The sequence below is a fragment of the Spermophilus citellus genome (genome assembly GCF_964194105.1).
Source record: "Spermophilus citellus genome assembly, chromosome: 3".
In the NCBI taxonomy this organism is placed as follows: domain Eukaryota; kingdom Metazoa; phylum Chordata; class Mammalia; order Rodentia; family Sciuridae; genus Spermophilus; species Spermophilus citellus.
The window spans coordinates 184,529,286-184,549,908 of NC_138184.1; the positions used below are offsets into that span (position 1 = coordinate 184,529,286).

At 36.4% G+C, this 20,623-nt stretch overlaps 1 protein-coding gene across 1 annotated transcript in view; it reads right to left on the reverse strand.

Annotated features, from left to right (window-relative positions):
- Positions 1-20,623, reverse strand: part of KCND2 (potassium voltage-gated channel subfamily D member 2) — a 457,887-nt gene that overhangs the window by 14,660 nt on the left and 422,604 nt on the right. Inside the window, exon 2 of the mRNA XM_081286837.1 lies at positions 2,230-2,392. Within this exon, the coding sequence (XP_081142963.1) occupies positions 2,230-2,392 (163 nt within the window). The remainder of the gene's footprint in view (positions 1-2,229; positions 2,393-20,623) is intronic.

Here is a 20,623-nt window from a genome sequence, read left to right on the forward strand (position 1 = left end):
AAAGGCTTCTAAAATATTCTAAGACTTTCTTTATTGTTATACACGACAAATTCCAAAAAACACAAATATTTTGGGAATTGGATATTTGATCATCACATTTGTGCTTCCTATAGTTTTCATACAGTGGTTCTTATGTTAAAAGAAAGCGTTCCTAGAACGGAGATAGGTGGGTGGTGCAAGGTAAGCTTTCATGGGGGGTGTGTGATATTTCAGAGGATGTATGCCCAGTAGGGGATAGAAGTAGGCAGGACCAAGAGTCCTACACAAAGTGCCCTGGAAGAAGGGCCTGAAGTCCTCCTAGTGCTGCTCTGAAGGTCTGTCCTGAATCCTGCATGAGGTCACCATTGCCCAGAGGTCGCCTTTTTAAATTCTCCCTGTTTATTGGATGATCAGTTCTCTGCATTCATGTTATCTGGGATATTTATTATTCTTATCAGTAGGAGTTAAAAACTAGTTATTAGTCCAAAAATGGGGTAGAGTGGGAGATGTGTCTATTAAATAATCAACTCCAAAGTTGAAACAGTGATCTTTGCTGAAGGAAGAGGACCACTGACAATAGATATAAAACGAATTCTCTGGACAACACACTGTATGACCATAATGATTAACCTGAACTTTCCAAAGAGTTCACACTATATGAGATTTTATACTTTACTAAAGAGACGAAAAATTGCTCAAAAGCATATTTAAAATTCATTCTGTAATTACCTATAAAGCCAGTTATGAACTGCACCAAATCGCTCATGATATCTTATAGTTATACCACATTATCCAAATTGTGCATCTGCTTTAGTCATGGTTATAAATGGTTTCTAGGTATTTAATAAAAGATGTTTTTGAAGGACAAAGATACAGTGACCATGAAGGATACTGGAAATACAGCAGTTTTAGTATTGAGGAAACTACAGAAGAGACTTCTATCATTTTCATTTTTGGTCCTGGGGATTGAACCCAGGGGTGCTTATCTGCTGAGTCACATCCCTAGCTCTTTTTATTTTTTTATTTTGAGATAGGGTATTGCTAAGTTATCTAGGGTCTTGCTAAATTGGTGAGGCTGGCTTTGAACTTGTGATCCTCCTCCCTCAGCCTCCTGAGTCACTGGGATTATAGTGTGTGCCACTGTGCCCAACCCTAAAGTTATTTTTAAGCAAAAAGGGACCTGCCTTTCCAGGTGACTATTTTGACACAGAATGGGGAAGAGGAGTATGCTAATAATCCATCAGTGTTTCTGAGACACAACTGATGGTAATGTTTATGTTGTGTGAAACTGAGAGCCAGCCTGGCTTGGGTTGAATGGTGGCTCTCCAACTCATCAGGTATGTGACCTTAGAATTGCTCAATTCCTGAATTCCTTAGGATTCCCATCCATAAAGTTGGAAGAATAATGTAACCAATTTCTAGAGATGCCGTGAAGATTCTATTAGCTAGATTTCTAAAAACGTTAGCCCAATGCCTGGAATATGATCAGTCACCCATGACATTAAATATTGTTAACATTATTAAGTGTGTATGTAGATGTATATGTACTTGATATAATCTTAATATTAATGTTTTCCCATTTTACAAATAGGTCTGCAGTGTGTACTTAAGAGAATTAAGTAACTGGTGAGAAGATCAGAGAAACAGGAAACTGCTGGGTCAGAAGTAAAAATCAGTTACAAATCATAATATGTATCCTACTTCCTGTTGCAAATAAACAAAATATCTGTGACACACTTTAGACAAGCTAGCGGAACCAGCCTGATCCCTCGTAGAGATTAAATAAATCAGATCTAGAAACCTGATTTTAATAAAATTTGCCAAGAATCTTTCTTTGAATTTACTGCTGTAATTAGTGCTCTCCATCAATTATTACTTACTTTCTGCATCCAGCCCCATAGTAGGTTTGTTTCCTGCTGATTTTGAAATTAGACGTGGCTGTGTGACTTGCTTTGGCTAATTCAATAGTCATGGGCCACTTCCAGGAAAGGCTTGGGGAGGCAGTGGGTGATCATGATAGACCTTACCAGGCTTGAACGACTGGAAGTACATTGTCAAGGTGAAGTTTCATCTCTAGACCAGTAACGGAACTGGAGCATATTTCAGAAATATTCCTTGCTTTGAGCCACTGATGTTCAATTTCTGTTTAGCATAGAACAACCTGGCACTGAGTAGCCAATAGGAAATTCTGAAGCTCATTATAAACAGCAAGAGACGCCAAATCATGGTTTCTCAGAGCTGAGTACACACCTTTTGTGCCCTTCGTTTGTCTGCTCGTTGATTCTGGTGGTAGATCCGACTGAAGTTGGAAACAATCACGGGAACAGGTAGAGCAATGACCAAGACGCCGCTCAGTGAACAGATGGAACCAAAAATCTTCCCTGCTATGGTTTTTGGCACCATGTCACCATACCTGAAGTAGAGAAAAAAAAATGTCTATCATTTCAAGTCATGGAAAAGACACTTACACCTGTTACAAATAGATTTTTGCTTTAAGTTAAATGATTTTTTGGGATACCTCTCTATTTCTACTTCATAACTATAATACAGATGGCTTCAGATTTTAATATAGCCACAAATTATGAATATCTGGATAGAAAAAGTTACCTTTCCACTTTGTAGAAAATGCTTCTAACATTTAGAAATCTCTTTGATTGGAAAATATTTTAAGCCAGATGAGGTAATGATAGCTCTTCAATTTGTCCTTTACATAATGTAGCACAGTTCTTTACATTTATTAATAGTCAATATTTCTGTGCTGAAATTATAGTCTAGATAACACACTTTTCCACTTAATTTTTTTTTCAACATTGGATTGGTTATGAAATTGATGTAGAAAAAGTAGGACATCACATTCCTTTCATCAGATATAATCACTTAAAAAATAAACTTTGCAAGGTCCCCATTAACCTTCACTTGTGAAACCCAATGGCCATTTCTCCATGATAAATTCAGTCTTTCATTTGTATTTGATTAGTTGACTATTCTGTCCTCAAATCACTTTTTGTTCTTGGCTTTAGTATTAGAAATGCTTTCAGTCATTCTCTTACCTCATTGGCTACCAGTTCTCCTTCTTGTACTCTGGTTCCTGCCCCTTTATCTACTGTCTCAATTTTGGAGTATATTTAGGTCCCAGTCTTGAGTCCTCATGGTCTCCATATAAACTTTCTTCCTATCTGATATCATCCAATCCCATAGCTTAAAACTATACCCTAATTTACATCCACAGCCCTGATAGTTCTCCTGAAAATTGGACCCCTATTTTCAATAGTCTGGTCTGATTCTTTCCACCCCTGGATGCCTAAGAGCCAATTAAATCTTAAATAAGCCAAAATGGGAATCTTATTTCCCTAGCTTCCTTTGTCCCTACTCAAATCTGTTCCTCCAAGTTTTCTACCTATGATTAAATGGAACCACAAATTCCTGGTTGCTCAAACCAAGATTGAAAGGGCCACATCCCAATTCCCAGTATCTGTATCTTCTCTCTTAGTTAATAGTGTTGTCTCTGATCAACCCTAGCTCTCCTCCCAACCCCATACAGGAAATTGAATGCAGGGATGCTTTCACTGCTGAGATATATCCCCAGCCCTTTTTATTATTTATTTTAAGAAGGAGTCTTGCTAAGTTCTTAGGACCTCACTAAGTTGATAAGGTTGGCCTCAAACTTCTTGAACTTGTGGTCCTCTGGCCTCAGCCTCCTGAGTCACTAAGATTACAGGCATGTGCCACTATTCCTGACCCAAATGAGCTCATTAATAAAAGCTAAACCTATCTCTGACTTTGATAAAATTATCAAATCTTATTGGGGTCTCTTAGTCAGTCTCCACTTTGTCACAATAAATCAAGCCATTGTCTTGTCCTGCCAGAGCCATCTTACCAGAACTTTCCACATTTACCACTATACAATTCATGCCAACATGGCAGCCAGAGTTGCAGGCACAGAAATGAAGATTAGGCAGTTTCAACTAACTCTCTTCAAACTCTCTGGTGGACTTGAAAATAAAATAAATCCAAACTTCTTACTTTTGCCTTCAAGGGACTACATCATTTAATCCTTCCCTATACTTCACACCACACTCCACCAAGATCCCTGTCTTCCGGCCACCCTGGCCATCGGGTCTTTTGAGTGTGTATACTTTCAATCTTCATCATTAAGTATCTCCAACCCAGAAGTTATTTCCCAGCCAGCTTTTTTCACAGTAATCTTATTATTTCCTCTAATCATTCCCTATAACAATTTCCCAGTTAGTTACCTTCACAGTTATTATTCACATATGGTATTTTCTTATTTACTAATTTACTTTTTTTGCTCTTCATAGACCCACCTGAAAATAAAATTGTCAAAGCAAGAGCCATTCTACTTTGTGTCTCACTAGCATAAAGCAGGCTCTTACCACATATTACTCGAATGAAAACATTTTCTGAATGTGGTCTATATATAGAGTGAAATATTACGAAGCCATAAAGAAGGATGAAATTATGGCATTTACCGGTAAACGGATGGCGCTGGAGATTATTATGCTAAGTGAAATAAGCCAGTCCCCAAAAAGCCACAGGCTAAGTGTTCTCTCTGATAGGAGGATGCTACCACAAAATAAGGGAGGGGAGAGGAAAGAATAGAAGTTCAATGGATTAGACAAAGGGGAATGAAGGGAAGGGTGGGTGGGAATAGAAAAGACAGTGGAATGAATCAGATGTAAGTTTCCTATGTTCATGTATGAATACACAACCAATGAAACTCCACATCATGGACAGTCACAGGAATGGGATCTTAATTAGAATAAGTTATACTCCATGTATATATAATATGTCAAAATACACTCTACTGTCCTGTATATCTAAAAATAACAAATAAAGAAAATATTTTCTGTTCTTTACCTAGTTTGTATAAGAGTTCATTCCTGGGGAAGGCAGGAGGGAGGAGGTGTACATTACAGCTTGAGGGAACCTCAGAAATGACTGTATTACTAAGATTATTCTTGTGAGAAGACATTGGTGTGTTAACATGAAGATTTGGGAAACATCTGTGTGTTAACATGAAGATGGAAGATGCTGAGGAATTGTCCCAGGACAGGCTTGTGAGAGGAACAGAAAGCAAATCTGACTGGCACTGCATTAGATGACCCCACGGGGATCTGATCCTCTGCTTTGAAGAAGCAGCTACTTATTTTTGTTGGTGTTTGTGGAGGTTCAGCAGTTAAATAATACACTGTAACTATAATTCCAACAAGATTTTGGACAGAGAATGATGGTACTGCTTTAATTTATAGTACAACAATAATAATAACTTAAGAACCGGAATATGGGGTCCATATTAAACAAGTTTTTTTTTTCTGTATTCTAACTGGGAAGTTATATCATAATCTAAAGATTATGTTAATGAGGAAACAGTCAAAGCTTAAAAACAAACAAACAAAAAGAAACCTAGAAAGTGAGTTAAAAGGACTTGAGGACATTCTTACAATGGAGATATGTCTGTGGGCTTTAGAAGGTCAGCTCCTTCTTATACAATACTGTGTGCTCATGAGCCAGTTTCTACAGTTCACCTTGAGTGCCTGGATATGTTTTATAAGCATCTACTTTCTCTTTTCACTGACTGTGTAATAGACCCTAGAGAAGATGTGCCCCGCCCCACCCCCACCTTTAAGAGAAGGGATTTGATTTGAATGCCTACCAATTAAATTTTAGCAAGTTTTTATCAAAAGAAAAGTAAATAAAACCCATTTATTTGTCATAGGCAGAGAAGACAAGCATTAAAGTCCATGTGATCCAAGCAAACCTTTAAAAAGATAAATATATAAAACAAAGAGATAAAATGAATAGTAATGAATCCATCCCATAGTTTCTCCTGCCCATCTCTACAAGATTATTTTAAATTAGTTTTTTACTAACTTGTTTTGCAATCTGTGTGCATTATGTCATAGAGTAGGCAAACCCAGAAAACCTGTTCACTATTACGGCAAATTTTACAAAGTAAAAAGAAGTCATGGTTTAGATGTGAGGTGTCTCCCAAGAGCTCATATGTGAGACAATGAAAGAAAGTTTAGAGGCAAAATGATTGGGTTATGAGAACCTTAATCTAATCAGTGCATAAATCCACTAACAGGGATTAATTGGGCAGTAAGTAGGCAGGTAGGGTGTGACTATAGAAGGCAGATCACTGGGTGCATGACTTTTGAGGTTTATATTTTGTTCTTATGAGTGGAACTCTCTGCTTCCAGACTATTGTGTCCTATGATGCTTTCACCTTTGATTCCCTTCTACCATGATGTTCTGCTTACTTTGGGCCCAGAACAATGGAGTTGGCTATCTATGAACTTTGACCTCCGAAACCCTGAGCCCCAAATCAACTTTTCCTCTGCGATAATTGTTCTTTTCTGGTCTTTTGGTTACAGTGGAAATGAAGCTGACTAAAACAGGAAATGATGCAGTTTGTTAAAAAGCTGCAAATTTATGGGCCAGAATAATCCATAAAGGAAAAACAGATGATGAATACACAGGGGTGGTTTAAGGTAATAAAGCTATACTAATCTGAAACAAATAAAATGATATTTCTTATGTACCTTTACCACATCTGTATTGCAATCCAAATTCCTTTGACATCCAGAAAGTGTTGATAAGCATTTGAGATGACTGGGTGGGAAATGAGAAATGGTGGGAAGAGGAGGGAACACATTGATCGTTGGTGGGTAAATCTCTCATCCTTTGACTCCAGTAGAGAGACAGAACTTTCCCACATGGTAGCCAACTAGGATGATCCCCAAGGTTCTGCTGTTGTGTGACAGGGCAGAGGGAGATGGTGCAACAGCACAGGAAGTAGAACAGGCAGGGTGCAAGATTGTCCAGGTTGTCCTGTGAATACTGACATGAGGACAGTCTGAGCTGGTGGCCTCTCCCAAGGCGCGTCAGCTGCCTCCTTCTGCACCCCCTCCATACTGCACAGATGGCCCACAGGCTCTTCTTGATGCTCCCTTTGCTTTCTAGAGACTGGAGTGCTTTGATGTTTGTAAGATGTTAAGTATGTTTTGCTCATTTGAATATGTTGGAGGATAAATGACAAAAATATAGTGTGATTTTTATATGTTTTTACATTATCTATTTTGTCTCTCTTCTCACTTAGGACTGATCTGGAGAAATGGAAATAGGGAGTTTTTCATCTGCAAAAACTTGTCACTGGGCATAGAATCTGCTGGGGATAAGAAATATCTTTCCAACAAAAACAGCTGCTGTCCTTTGTTTAGCAAAGGATTTGTTTTTTTAAAACCAATATTCAGACTCGAATAGCAAGAAGCACAATAGCCTTATCCACTTCAGGAATTAGATCCCTCTGAAACCCTGTGGAAGACATGCTTGGAACACAATACTTTATCATGAGAAGTGACACTTATGTCAAAAGGATCATTTAAAGTTTAAAGCGTTCCTGAAATATCACCGTCTTTTAATGATTAATTTCTACCTTAGGCAATATTCCATAAAGCACACGCCAATTTTTTCCTGACTCATTCTTAAATTTATGCTAAGCCTGGTCGTATTATACATTTCCTTTTTTTCCCTGTTTCTCTTCAGAACTTAATATTATGTCTTCAGCCTTCAAAAATTCATTTCCCCAAAGCATTACACTAAAATATTAGGTGGATGTGTTTATGTTTATTTATTTAGCAAAATTATAAGACTACAAACAAGTCCCAAAGATCAAAAAAAGATAAATATTGAGTTCTTAAAAAGCAAGGAGACTATACTATAATGAGAGAATAACTACCCAGAAGTTTTACATAATAAAGCGACTGACTTGCACTTTGTTATTGAAATAAAGCTTTTCCCATCCCCTTACTTTTCTCTGCTTCTTCTACATTCTTCCTCCTGTAGTCCCAGTGTTGCTACAGACACCCAGGTTTCTTTCTACTCCTTCCCACACTGGACATCTGTCAGCTTATTGCTCTTTTTCTTCCTCATATCAGTAGAAAGGTACACTATGAAGTCATGGTTCACAAAACTAAATGTTAATTCTAAATTTGCATGTTCAAATACACTTGGTTACAATGACAACTTTTGCTCTACATTAAAAATCATATCCGTGGAAGACCAATTCCTCAGAAAATAATTTCTGTTTTTTGAAGACTTCAATTTCAAATATTGTTCAAAGATTCCATGCAAAAATCCTTAAATTCTGGCATGTACTCTACTTACTCAATGCCAAAAAAGTAGTACAAACTGGTTAACTCAGGCAAACAACTTAAGTAAATTTATCTATCTACTTAATCTATCCATCTGTTCATTCATTCATCCATCCATCTATCCATCTTCCCAATTTATCAAGTAATATTAAAATAGGAAGTATGCCTAGTTTTTAAACATATTCCAAACCAAATTTTATAAATACCTACTCAATTTCCCTATTTAGCAGTTCTTCCGAGATCATATGGTTAGAGTGTGGCTGTCTTTAGATCTCAAGCAGAAATATTGCCTTTAATTTTCTTCCATAGTCTATGAACTCGGTACTGTTAGATTCCTGGCTTTTTTTTTTTTTCATACAGGTTCATTTTTCTACTCTTTTTATTTGAAGAATTTGTAGGTTCATCCGATAAAGGAGAAATGTTATATAAAATAAACCTCCCCAACTAAGGCATGACTTTCCATCTATGAAACTATTTCCCATGGATACTCAGAGAGGAAAAAAATAATGTATTTTATAAACAATCACAAAGTTGCAAGAAATTCACATACAGCAGGAAGAAAATGTGATGTTAAAATAAACCTTGATGCTCAGTGTAACTCAATCTCTTCCTCTCTCTCTTTCTTTTTCTACAATGAAAAGTCATAAATTGCCATGTATAAGGAATAAAATGGATGGATCCTGTGTGGGTGCACAGAAGCCTCGGAGCATCCTGAAGGTTATATGGGGCAGGTGCAGGGTCCACAAATACTGTAACTCAACGTGTATAATAGTTAAAAAAAAAAAAAAAAAAAAAAAAAAAAAAAAAAACTTCAGATGGGTCATAAATCAGTATTGGGTGATATATCTGAAAAACAGGTACCCTTAAAAAAGTTAGATGAAGGCAAGTAGGTGTACAATATCCTGGTGAAAGTCATTAGCTGATAGTGTGTGTTTATGTACTTTAATTATGGATTTTGTGTTATAATCTTCTTTCGGACCAGAGTGTTAGTCCAAGAATTCTAAGAAACAATTTCTTCTGACCTGGAAAATGGATCACTTTTTAACCAGTAATTCTACCCCTTAGGGTTTCATGGATTTTCTGCCATCAGTTTGGTATTCTAGAAGGATCAGGGTTTGATTAATAATTTTTATAGTAGATGCAATGTTTGCAAATAGCAAACGACTCTTTAAAATGTTTCTGTATGACACCTGCCTGTGGTATAAAACTTGTTTTCCAGAGGTGTGCTGGTTTTACTTCCATAAGATAGATTCCTTTTTAACATTTTAAAATAACTGTTTGCCTAAAAACTACCTGATTTTGTATCCGTCTCCTTTGCCTGGAGGAGCTCTATTGGATAACCTGAGAATTTTTTTTTTTACTAGACCATATATATTATTTAAAGTATTCTATGTTATCTCATATTTCAGCCAAATTTCAAGCTATTATTCTTTTCAAAGAGTATTTTAAAAATCCCTTTCTAATATTTACAATACTAACCATCTTAGCATCTGTTAAATAAAAGAAAAAGTCAGAGAATTCCCTTTTCTAATTAGAGGCTTTTAGATGAGAGTCATGAACTTTTAAGAAATTCATGGATAAAATTCAGTTGAGTCATGATAACTCCATGGCAGTGTATATTTTTATATGTATTGTTCTGAAAAGAGCTTTCTTCTCTAGTTTTTGCTGTTCTGTGGATCAAACCGAGGACTTTGTGTATGCTAGACAAGCACTCTACCCCTGAACTACATCCCTATCCCTGAAGAATTCTTTAAAAATAAAATTATTAATTTTGATTAAATTATAAAGCCTTTATTAAATTATCAAAAGTTTTATGGCTCAAATAATGTTTAACACATAATTTTAATGCTTAAATGCTTAAAGGGATATCAGTGTCATATACTGTCACTGTAAAGAATCTGAATTCAATTGCACAAAAGGGAATGCTGTAAAAATATCACCATTATTTTATGGCTGCAGAAACAGAAAATACCCACTAGGGGGCATAAAAAGCTAAATGAAAGTTTGGAAACAAACCAGGTCTTTTCTGGTTTTCACAAGCAGGGAGTGAGAAAAGTATTTCCAGTAAATTGCTTGTGCCGATTCCTGATCTTTGCCTACACACATTCAACATTTAGGAAATATTGTTGACATCTTTTTCTTCTAGAAATAGGGGAAGAGAACAAAATCTGAACAATTTCACAGAGTATCTAATTTCGAGGTGTTTCCAAAAGGATACAACATAATTCTGACAACATGTTGTGTTTTTTTTAAAGATGAGTAATTTTCTATAATGTGAGATATCACTAAAGCACAATTTTAACAGGGGCCCTCAGTGTGATAATTAAGTAAAAGTAAAGAAATGGATTTGTGAATAGAAAGGGGGAAAATTCAGGAAAGAACTAAGTTGCTTTTAGAACATCTAACCAACATTTATGCACTAAGTCCTCGGTATTCAATTTCATTTTGGTTTAGTTGCCACATTCCTTTGGTTTGTACCTTTTAAAAACAATTTTTTTTCCTGTCTCTTACTTTTCCTCTTGTTTTTCACTTCTTAGGTCAACAAACGAAGGCTTTAAAAGTTATAATTGGACCATAAGACTATGACCTAATATCTAATACGTTATTTTTTTCCTAAATGAATGCCATCAGTAAAAGGCTTACTGTTTCCTTATTTTCAAAGTGAATTTTGCATCACTTTTTAAAAAGTTATGAAAATATATTTATAATTGATTATAGTGAGGAACACATTAAAAGCAAACAAACAAAACCCAAACACCCCACTGGGTACTGGCTTTCCCAGCTGTGGGATTCACAGAAATGTGTTCCTTTGCTAAGGGTGTCTAGTCTTTGTTGCTGGGAACTCATTTCACCTTCAAATATCTTCACATTTCCTTCTACATTCTATCTACCACCTGCAGGAAGCAGTTCAGGCTCCTTATCATGATATGATCTTCACATCTCTTCACCACTTGGCTACCTGTCCTCCTCATGCTCCCAGGCATGCCCTCTAGTCTGATTGAAACAAAAAATACTGTGTCCTTCTATTGCTCTATCCCTTGGCAATATGATCCTCTCCAGAATAATCCTCTTTGTGTTCCTACTGCATAAATCCTTGGGATAAATTCCAATTTTATACTGATAAAGCTCAAACATCAGTTGTCATTTGCAGAACTTCTTGCCTAATTTCTCTTTACCTGGTAAGAGTTTTCCCTTTCTAGGGCTTCACCACGACTTGCAACTTAATAGAGTACAATTAGTTTTTTAACAGGTCTACCTTCTCTCGATAAACCATGTGGACCATGAGGTCAAGGATCAGGTCATCATTATTAACTCAAGTTTAGCACAGACCTTGTCCTGTGCTGAGCAAATAGTTGGAACTCAATAAATGTTTATTGCTTAAATAAATCCTCAAAGAAAGGTCTGGTGGTAAACAATAAAATAGGATGGAGGGGAGATACTCGTCTACTGCTCTTTTTATCTTAACCAGATTTCCTATTTTTCTCCTCCAGGCTCAGCAACATCTCACCTCCTCAATTTTTCTAAATTCCACTCTGGGTGCATAGATGATGTGCCCAGCATAACCTGGTTCTACACTATTAATACATCTTGCTTTTTATACTCAGAGAAACCATTTTTAACCTAGATGCTTTTAAATGAAAACAGAATTGGAAAGACCTGACACTTTTCCTGTCCTTACCTGCTTCCCAATGTCACATGGATAAGAAACATGAATCTGACCAGAATCTGACCAGAATTTTGAGACACAAATCATCCCAAATTTGACAGGTTTTGTAATCTCAAATGCCCAACAATATGAATGAATACTGACTCCTTGTTCTCTCTGTCTCAGATATGATCCTGGGAAATGGTTTACTGGATGCTACTAATCTTAAACAGTGAACACTAGCAATCCTCTGGAAATTCCATTGTGTGGTTTTCATTTTTCTTAACAGGTTCACTCTAGTTATTCTCTAGCAGTATATTGGGAGTAATATGTTTGTCTTCCATCAAAAGTAAATCCATCAGGTTCTAGCAAATGCCTGATCCTTTTTACTTTGGTTGATGAGACCAGCTGCAGGATTATGTGTTTTGGTTTTGCATCCCAAAGGGCTTCATCTAACACTGTCAGAGCTTCTCTCACACCAGGGACTTCCTTCAGTCACCTGCTGCTGTAGCTTCCTATCTCTTCCTTTGTTTTGAAAGGTAGCTCTGTTGGATGCCACTCCCCACTGAGCACGGTTCCAGTCTGCTTTCCTCAATGCTGTGTCCCAAGGAACCAAATCCCTAAGCCACTTGGACAGTGTGGTTCATAAACCTGCCTTCTTATAACCATCCACCTCTCTTTCACTTGCTGACACCTCTGAACCGGTTTACTGCTTACAGTTCCATTTTAAGACTCCTTGGTGGACTTTGCAATGGAGGAAGGATGAGCTGGCCCCCAGGATTAGGGCTGCAGTGTGGTTTTTGAGGAGAATGTCAGACAGGCAACTTAAAAGCAAAATGTAGAGCTGTTTATTGTGAATGTTTTCATTTTTCTCACCTAACTTTGCAGCCTAAAACCGATTAGCTATTATAGGCCTCATGACAACTTCAAGTCGTCAATAAGTATTTGCCTATTTTATTTTCAACTGTACTTTTTAAATTACTTATGGATTATCCAGTAATGACCTAACACATCTCTTATTTCTAATTCTTCCCACTAAGACCTGATCATTTTGCTGCCTATGATCTACTTCTTAAGTCTCATGGAGAAGAATATACAGAAATTTAACTGCCAAGGAGACTTGGTTCTCTACTGGGGCAGAGAATGAGGCACTTTGTGGCAGCAGTAGTATCTGAGATGATGGTTCTGCAGATTCTAGTTGTGTCCCTTCTGGCAGATCTGACCTGCCACACTATTCTATCCCCTTACCCAGCTGACCACCCAGGCAGGCCCAGGCAGCTCCTGTTGTGGTCAGATTGGAGCTGATCACCACAGCACTGGTGCCCCCAAGGCACACAGCCAGGTTGCAGTCTGCCTGGTTCTTTCCTTGCCTGTGTAGTGCTCTCCCTTTTCACTGACCAGGGACTTCTTCCCTGCTAAACAGGTCAAATTTTTTAAGCAAAACTAAATTAACAATAATGTTTCATGTAAATAGGCACAATTGTTTAATTGTTTAAATATAAAAAAAAAGAAAGAGAGAGAGAGAGAAGAGAGAGAGAGAGAGAGAGAGAGAGAGAGAGAGAGAGAGAGAGAGAGAGAGAGAATCAGAAAAGCTTTAATTTAACCACCCAAAGAAAGCCAGGCATTGCCACTAAAATTCTAGTTTCCAATTTAACCTAGAGAGTTTCTAAGTCTTTAAACAAACTGTGTTTTTGATGAGAATCCCAGAGCCTGTATTTACATTAAAGATGTTTTCGGAGAACAATTCCTTCCTGATCAATGTGAGACAAAGTTATCTCCTGAGATTAAATGGAGATACTCCATACCCTTAGAGTTTAAATTCTTTTGCCTCTCTTTAGAAATGAAAATGTTGACCAAATATTTATTCTTCCTATTAACTATGATAAACATATATAAAGGGGCCTTAAGTTCATTGCTGTACCTGTGAATTTCTGCTCTGTCAGAAGTCTGTAAATGCTCTTATGGTTGCCCTCTGATTGTATCTATATAAAAACACTATTGCAAAACAAAAACATAACTTGCATTTGTTCATATGTGAATACAAGACCAGTGAAACTCCATATCATGTACAACTACAAGAATGGGATCATAATTAGAATAAGGAATACTCCATGTATGTATAATTTGTCAAAACGCACTCGACTATCACATATATCTAAAAAGAACAAATAAAATCAAGCAAAAGAAGCACAACTGCTTGCACATAAACCAACTGAGAAAGAATCTTCTACAAAAATTATTTTCCTCAGGTTTCATTTTAAGGAAAAAGAGGAGAAAAGTTATGTGAAAGCTAGAAATTATTATTATTATTTTTTTTTAAAATTCCTGAATATATCTTAAGCAAATTCAATGTATATGTTTCACATGTCTTTGCAAGTTCCTATCTACACAAAATGTTCTGGAAATGAGATTAGAAAATAAGCACCTTACTTTTAAAATAATAAAGTTTGTGTTCAGGGTCTGGGCAGGCATACAGAAACCACTTCAAGCACTTTCACAGAATGAATTTACTGGACAGAATTTTCATCACTCAGGCAATGGAGTTGCTGGGGCTTGTGGATAAACCAGGAGTTGCCAGTAGCAAGAAACCACCACCCAGCAGGAGGCTGGAGGGAAGAGAGATGAGAAAATTTGGGCGCTCAAGAGCAGAGTCTTGAATGAAAGGTGAAACCATTCCAAGCCTTTACTATGGAAAGAACTAGGATCGCAAAGCAGGGTTAGCAATGGCCTTGGGAGATGCAAAGGAATACACTAACTGGTTCCTCCTCCAACCCCTTTCCCATCTCCTGCCAATGCCTTCCATTGACAGAACTAGCAGAAAATCAGGATATGTCAGCCCTGGAAAAGCAGCCAGATGGCATCTGGACAGCTAGTGAGAGGCACAGTGTATTTGGAACCCTGGGGCACTTCCTCCAAAGCTGTGCTCTGCCTACCTCACCACAGCTCATGGCCTAGGTCCATTCTGGTTCCAAGATGTTAGGGCCCAGACACAAAGCAGTTATTTATCTTGTTGATTCCAACCTTCCTATCCTAAAAGGCAGAAAATTCTGTTTTCCCAGCATTAGAGACTGATAGTCTTTCTCTGGGTACCAGCATTCTATGTCATTCCACCCTGTTCTTAAACTATTAAAAGCAATCCAGACCTTCCACCCGAAAAACTAAGGGAAAGTCAGACATCCTATTAGGGCAGGCTTGAGGCTTTTCAGTTTTTGTCAAACATGTCCGTCTCAATCAAAGATCAAGCTAAAGAACCAACATATCTGTTTTGACAGAGTGTGTGGGGGGTGGGGCTGGGGGGCAGAGTTAAACACAAAGCAAAATATTATTGAGATGTAAATGAACTCTGATCATTATAAAATGTTCCACTTTTATCGAATGTTTAATGAGAGCTGGTCCTTGAGGCTTCCACGCCTCCTGGAGACTAGGTGTCCACAGGGCCTCTGCATAGAAGCTGTCATCCTGGAGCTGAATCCTCCAACAGATCACTGGGAAGGTCATCCCTAGTCACTTAGAGCCTTTTCGTAAGAGCAGGTGAATATATGTGAAACCAAGTCACCATTAAAAGAAATACAGTTCCACAATTAGTTCAGTTGCTCATGAGTCTTTTTATTGCAGAAGTTTTGTTTGGTATGTTGTTATTTTTGTTGTTGGTTTTTATTATGGTAATGAAAGTCTATAGCTAAACATGCCAGGGACTGGCTGTTAGTTATAAATTTAAATAAAGACAAAATATTCCTATGTTTAAAGGAGAATCTAAAAGATTGCTGATGAGGGTTTTTGCAATAAAATAAAAATATATGATATGCGCTTTAAGTTAAATACAAGAAAGAACATAATGATTCTATTATAGGTGTCATTAACACGAATAGCTAGAATATCCTTAAAATATGTTTGACAGTGTGATGTTTCTACCACTGATGAGGGCTTATGATAATGGTTTATTTACAGTTGTTGGGTAAAGCCTGTTGGTTTTTTTAGTACTTCACTAACCTCTGATCAATGGGATCAATGTGATTGATGTCTCCATGGAATCAGTGGTGGTTGATTTTCATTATGAGAAGAGGCTTCTAAAACTTAAAACAATAAATGTGTGTCTCTAGAAACGTATGCTAGTGGCTTTACAAATATAATGAAATTGTCTGCTTACGTGAATTGCACCTGAATTCATGAACTTCCACAAACAAGAAAATAAAATAAACTAAAGCAAATATTTCTTAAGTATATTTTTCTCCCTTCTCTTCCACCCTCAAAAATTTATCTAGTTCCTATAAGGAGTAGGTTCCTTGATAATGATAAATTACACACTTGGTTCTTCCTTTAACAAAAGATCTCCTACCTTCTTTCAAGTTAAAACAATAAACAAGTAATTGAACTCTGATTTTTAGGTCTCTAAATGTTGATATGAACTTTTTTCTTACACCTTCAAGATACAAGGTCATTGCTTGCATTCTGGGCTCCACTGGGTCTAACTTCTGTAGGAACCAGTTGTTAATGATTTCATGTACACCTCTGCTATTCACCTTAAAGAGAACCTGCCCAATGACTTTCTCTCAAGTCTCAGCAAGCCACTTTTTCTAATTCTCAGTTGTTTCTCAACTATGTTTTAAAAGATGTAAACAATGTCATTAGGTTGCCTACATTGTTCCTAATACCCTCATTTAGAGCTTTCTTTTTGTAAAGGTCAAGGTGTTATGGTTTTGACTTTATGGGACTCACTGCTTTTGCTACAAGTACTCACCTTTATTATTATAGAAGAGAAAACATCCTACATAATCCATAGATGAATAAGGGTGATCATAATCTAGTAAACCTTTATGGACACTACCATTTGAATTTCATATTAATTTTACATGTCCAGAAATATTATTCTTCTTTTGACATTTTTCCAACCATTTAAATATACAATTTTTTTTTCTAAGTTTTCAAGCAGCATGGAAACAGGAGATGGGCTGCACTTGATCTGTGGGCTACAGTTTGCCTAACCTTGACTTCAAAGAACTATTCTTTGTGTAAACATCTTTGGAAAGTTTAAGCACTGTTTCTTCTAGAAGGGTGTAAAACCATTCAGTGAAATAAGATGTCGATAGTGTTAAACATTTTTTTTTCAGATATTTTCTGTTTCTTGACTTTAGTAAATGAACATTTTGTGAAAATAGGATGGAGGTACGTACATATCCCACTTATCTGTCTCTTCCCACTATTGCCCTGCTCCACCATTACTGGAGGCCTTCTGTGAACAGGTTTGCCTCCGATGAATGGGACAATAAGCTGACTGCCCTGCTTGCTCTCTTGCATTTATCTAACACTGGTGCAGAAGGTAGGGGGAGGCAGTATCATGTTCCAAACTCTGTGCTAAGTGTGGGAAGGCAGAAATTAACAGCAATAGTCCTTGCTCTTAGTGACCTCTAGAAGGGAGAGAGGAAGCACAAGAAATAAAAAAAAAAGTGTAATAACTGCTGTAGTAGACACGATTGTGGATTTCTTGGGAGTTGAGTGCACTTGGAAAATGCTCTATGAGAAGGCAAGATTTGAATTGAATCTAGAAAAAATAAAAAGAAGCTAGTCAAGCAATAAATAGAAGGGCTATGTTGTTGAGAGTCTTCTAGGCAACTCTAGCAACAGGTGGTCTTGTGACCAGGTGGAGTATCTTGCTCTAATGATACAGAGATGGCTTCTATTCAACTCATCTCAGATGCCTGCTTGTACTACTTAAATTCCACAATCAGAGACTTATTCTAAGAATTCTTATCTTTAATAAAAAATACAATCGTTCTTAAGAGCGGTAGCACATTCAGCCTTTGAATTCATATGTGCATCTCTGAGATTTGATCCGTGCATCGATTTGTTTTTTGAAGACAGGTTTTTAATGGGTAAAAGTTAGAGAAATTTACATCCAAAGATGAGAAGGACAGGCCAGAAATGAAGGTTGGAACACAGAAATTCAAACTTGTGTTATTTGAAAGTTTTGGCCAGGGCTGGTTGTGCCTAGAAAAAGCTACTTTTCCATGAACTGACTTTGAAAAGGATATCTGTTTGCCTAGCAAGAGTGAAAGGAGCTGGCCATTATGCCTTAGAGACCCTGTATTGATCTTAGCAGACAAACCACTAAATAGGACTTGACTGCTACACAATGGAGGATTAATTCTCCCATCAGCATAAGCCCATGGTGGGCATGTCAATACCCATTTATGAAAGCACCCTCTGTGTGTGCAGAGATCAGAACCTAATAAACAAATTAATGCAGGGAATTCAAACAGGAAAATGACCATTTTTTTCTTTATATTAAACTCAATGAAATGAAATCAGAAAAAAAAGCCTTTTTTAAAACATAACTTCCTGACTTTATTTATCACTGTTTATACACAGTATAGCATTAATTGTTTTTTTTTTTATTGTGGAAGAAATAAAATATGGGCAAAAAAAAGTTTTTCTTCCCCTTGGTGAAGATTTCTTATTGAGCTTTCCCAAAAAATTATAGAAGATTTGAAATCAGAGTGAAGCTAGGTAAATAGGAACTCTGGGTCACTGAGGAAAGTGAGCATCTTGAATGGAATTGTAGAAAAGGAAAAAAGCTCAGTATTTGTCTCAGTGATCTCCAACCAATTTCATATTTCAAAAAAGAAATAAATGATTGTTTTCTTAACTTGATTGAATAAGAATGTATACAAGTCTAACTCTTTCCTTTGTAATTAATGACACAAGTCAGGTCTACAAGTGGCTTTCAGAAAAGCAGGAGAGTGAAGAAATCGCACACAAAGTTGTATGTTGGTTTTAACATCAAGTCAGATAATACTTTGGCTCCTATGAGGTGTGTCACTCTGTATTTACTAACACTTTAAAAACAGGATGTGAAACCATAGTGGTATGTTTTCATTTTAGGATGTATTCTTTTTCTCATGATATGTGTGGCATGCTATTTTATCTTCTCTTCCGTTTTCCTACATACAAAAAACAAACAAACAAACAAAAAAAACCCAAAACCAAAACCAAAAAACAAAAACAGTAATCTTGCAGTAATTGTAATTCTTGGGTCCTGACATAGTAAATGGCTTTGAAAATAGATGTAATGATTTGGTTTTAGCCTTGTTCCTTCCTCTGCATACACAGCATCTACCCTTCAGGTAGGGATGTCTTCAGAGAGCTGAAGCATCTTCCTCTCATAGAGTAAAGGATCCAGATAAGAGTACCCAGCAGTTAAGGGTTCTTATTGACAGCAAAGGGTAAGTGTAGCAGTATTTTCCTTTCTTTCATAAACCGGATATTTAAGACCAACTAGTTTTAGATGGATTGGACCATGCTTGAATAATTTCTTATCTTACCTGGTTATACAAGTGATAGTTTTTTCTTTTGAAAAAATATGATTATATATATATATATATATATATATATATATGTGTGTGTGTGTGTGTGTGTGTGTGTGTGTGTATTTATATATATATGTGTGTGTGTATATATAGAGAGACAGTCTTACCTTAAACACTGCCAAATCTCTGCCATGTGTAAGCAGAAAGATGTGAGTTATTCACAGTAGCTGCCTCTCTCAGCCAGCAGTCTCCTTAATCAACTCTGGTCAATAACAATTGCTATTTCTTTAATACTCCAGAAAGGGGATACCAAGGAGAGTCAGAGAAGTGAGTGAGAGGCACATTTGATATATTTGGTTTGTCTATCTTTAGACTATGGATTATTGATTTCCAATAACTGATTTCTGATATCCCAATATATCTTTGACTGTCTCCAAGGTTATTTAATATTTACAACAAAATATATTTTGGTGATTTTTTAAAAATTTAATTCACTTGAAAACTCTTTTTTTTTTTTTCTAATTTTCAAAAAGTGGCACATGGTAAAATGAAAAGAAAATGGGAAGGCTGTCTCCATTCCCAAAATCTAGGAATGGCTACTATAATAAGATTTTCCATTTTTGTGTTTTATTTCATTATGCCATGCTTACTCCAGGGGAAGGTAAATGCCACACATATTATGTATAAGGAAACAGGATGATACAGAAAGAAGAGACAAATGTATCTGAATACTGCTGAATTCTTAGGAGCCCAGATAAATATATAGTACTGAGAAAAAGAGTTCAGAGATTAGTTGTTTCTATGGATAGATATTTGCAAGTGTCATCTTGAATTGTAGTACAAACTACTCCATAAATAGTTTTTCATGTTAGTTGCATTTTGCTGTATAATCAACACGTTTTTACTTACATAATCAGATAAAAACAGTAATTTATTTCCTTTGTCAGAACTTCCTTATCATCTAACGGAAGTTTTATCTGATCAGCTTTAGCTGGTAAATTAAAATTCTCGATGATTAAGTACCATTCTCAATGGAAGCATGTAAGGAGGAAATGCTTTTTTCTGAGAAAAAAAAATAGTGAGATTATTTAGGAAGATTGATGGACTGCAGGACTCAGAACTAGATAGCAAATGTTTATTTTTTTTTGTATTAATTGTGTAGTGTATCTATTATCATAAGAGACTAGATAATAATTAAGCACCATAAAAGATATACTACCCCCCAGATATGAATAAAAATTTTTTTCTTATTAGTTCTCCTCGAATAAGTTATTGTAGAAGAAAATATTTATCATCAAACTGATATTACTACTGAGTTTGTTTATATTTACTGTCTGAATTTACTCCTTATATTCCAAAAAATTAAGCCAAACCAAAACAAAGATAGTATGTCATATGATCCAAAATCTGATGTCCTTTCCTTTACATTTGCAGCTCACCTAAATAATTGAATGATGGCAAAAACTCCCAACGTCAATGAAGTCTGCAAGGTTCAGGTGCCACTTTGTTTGTTTCAGGAA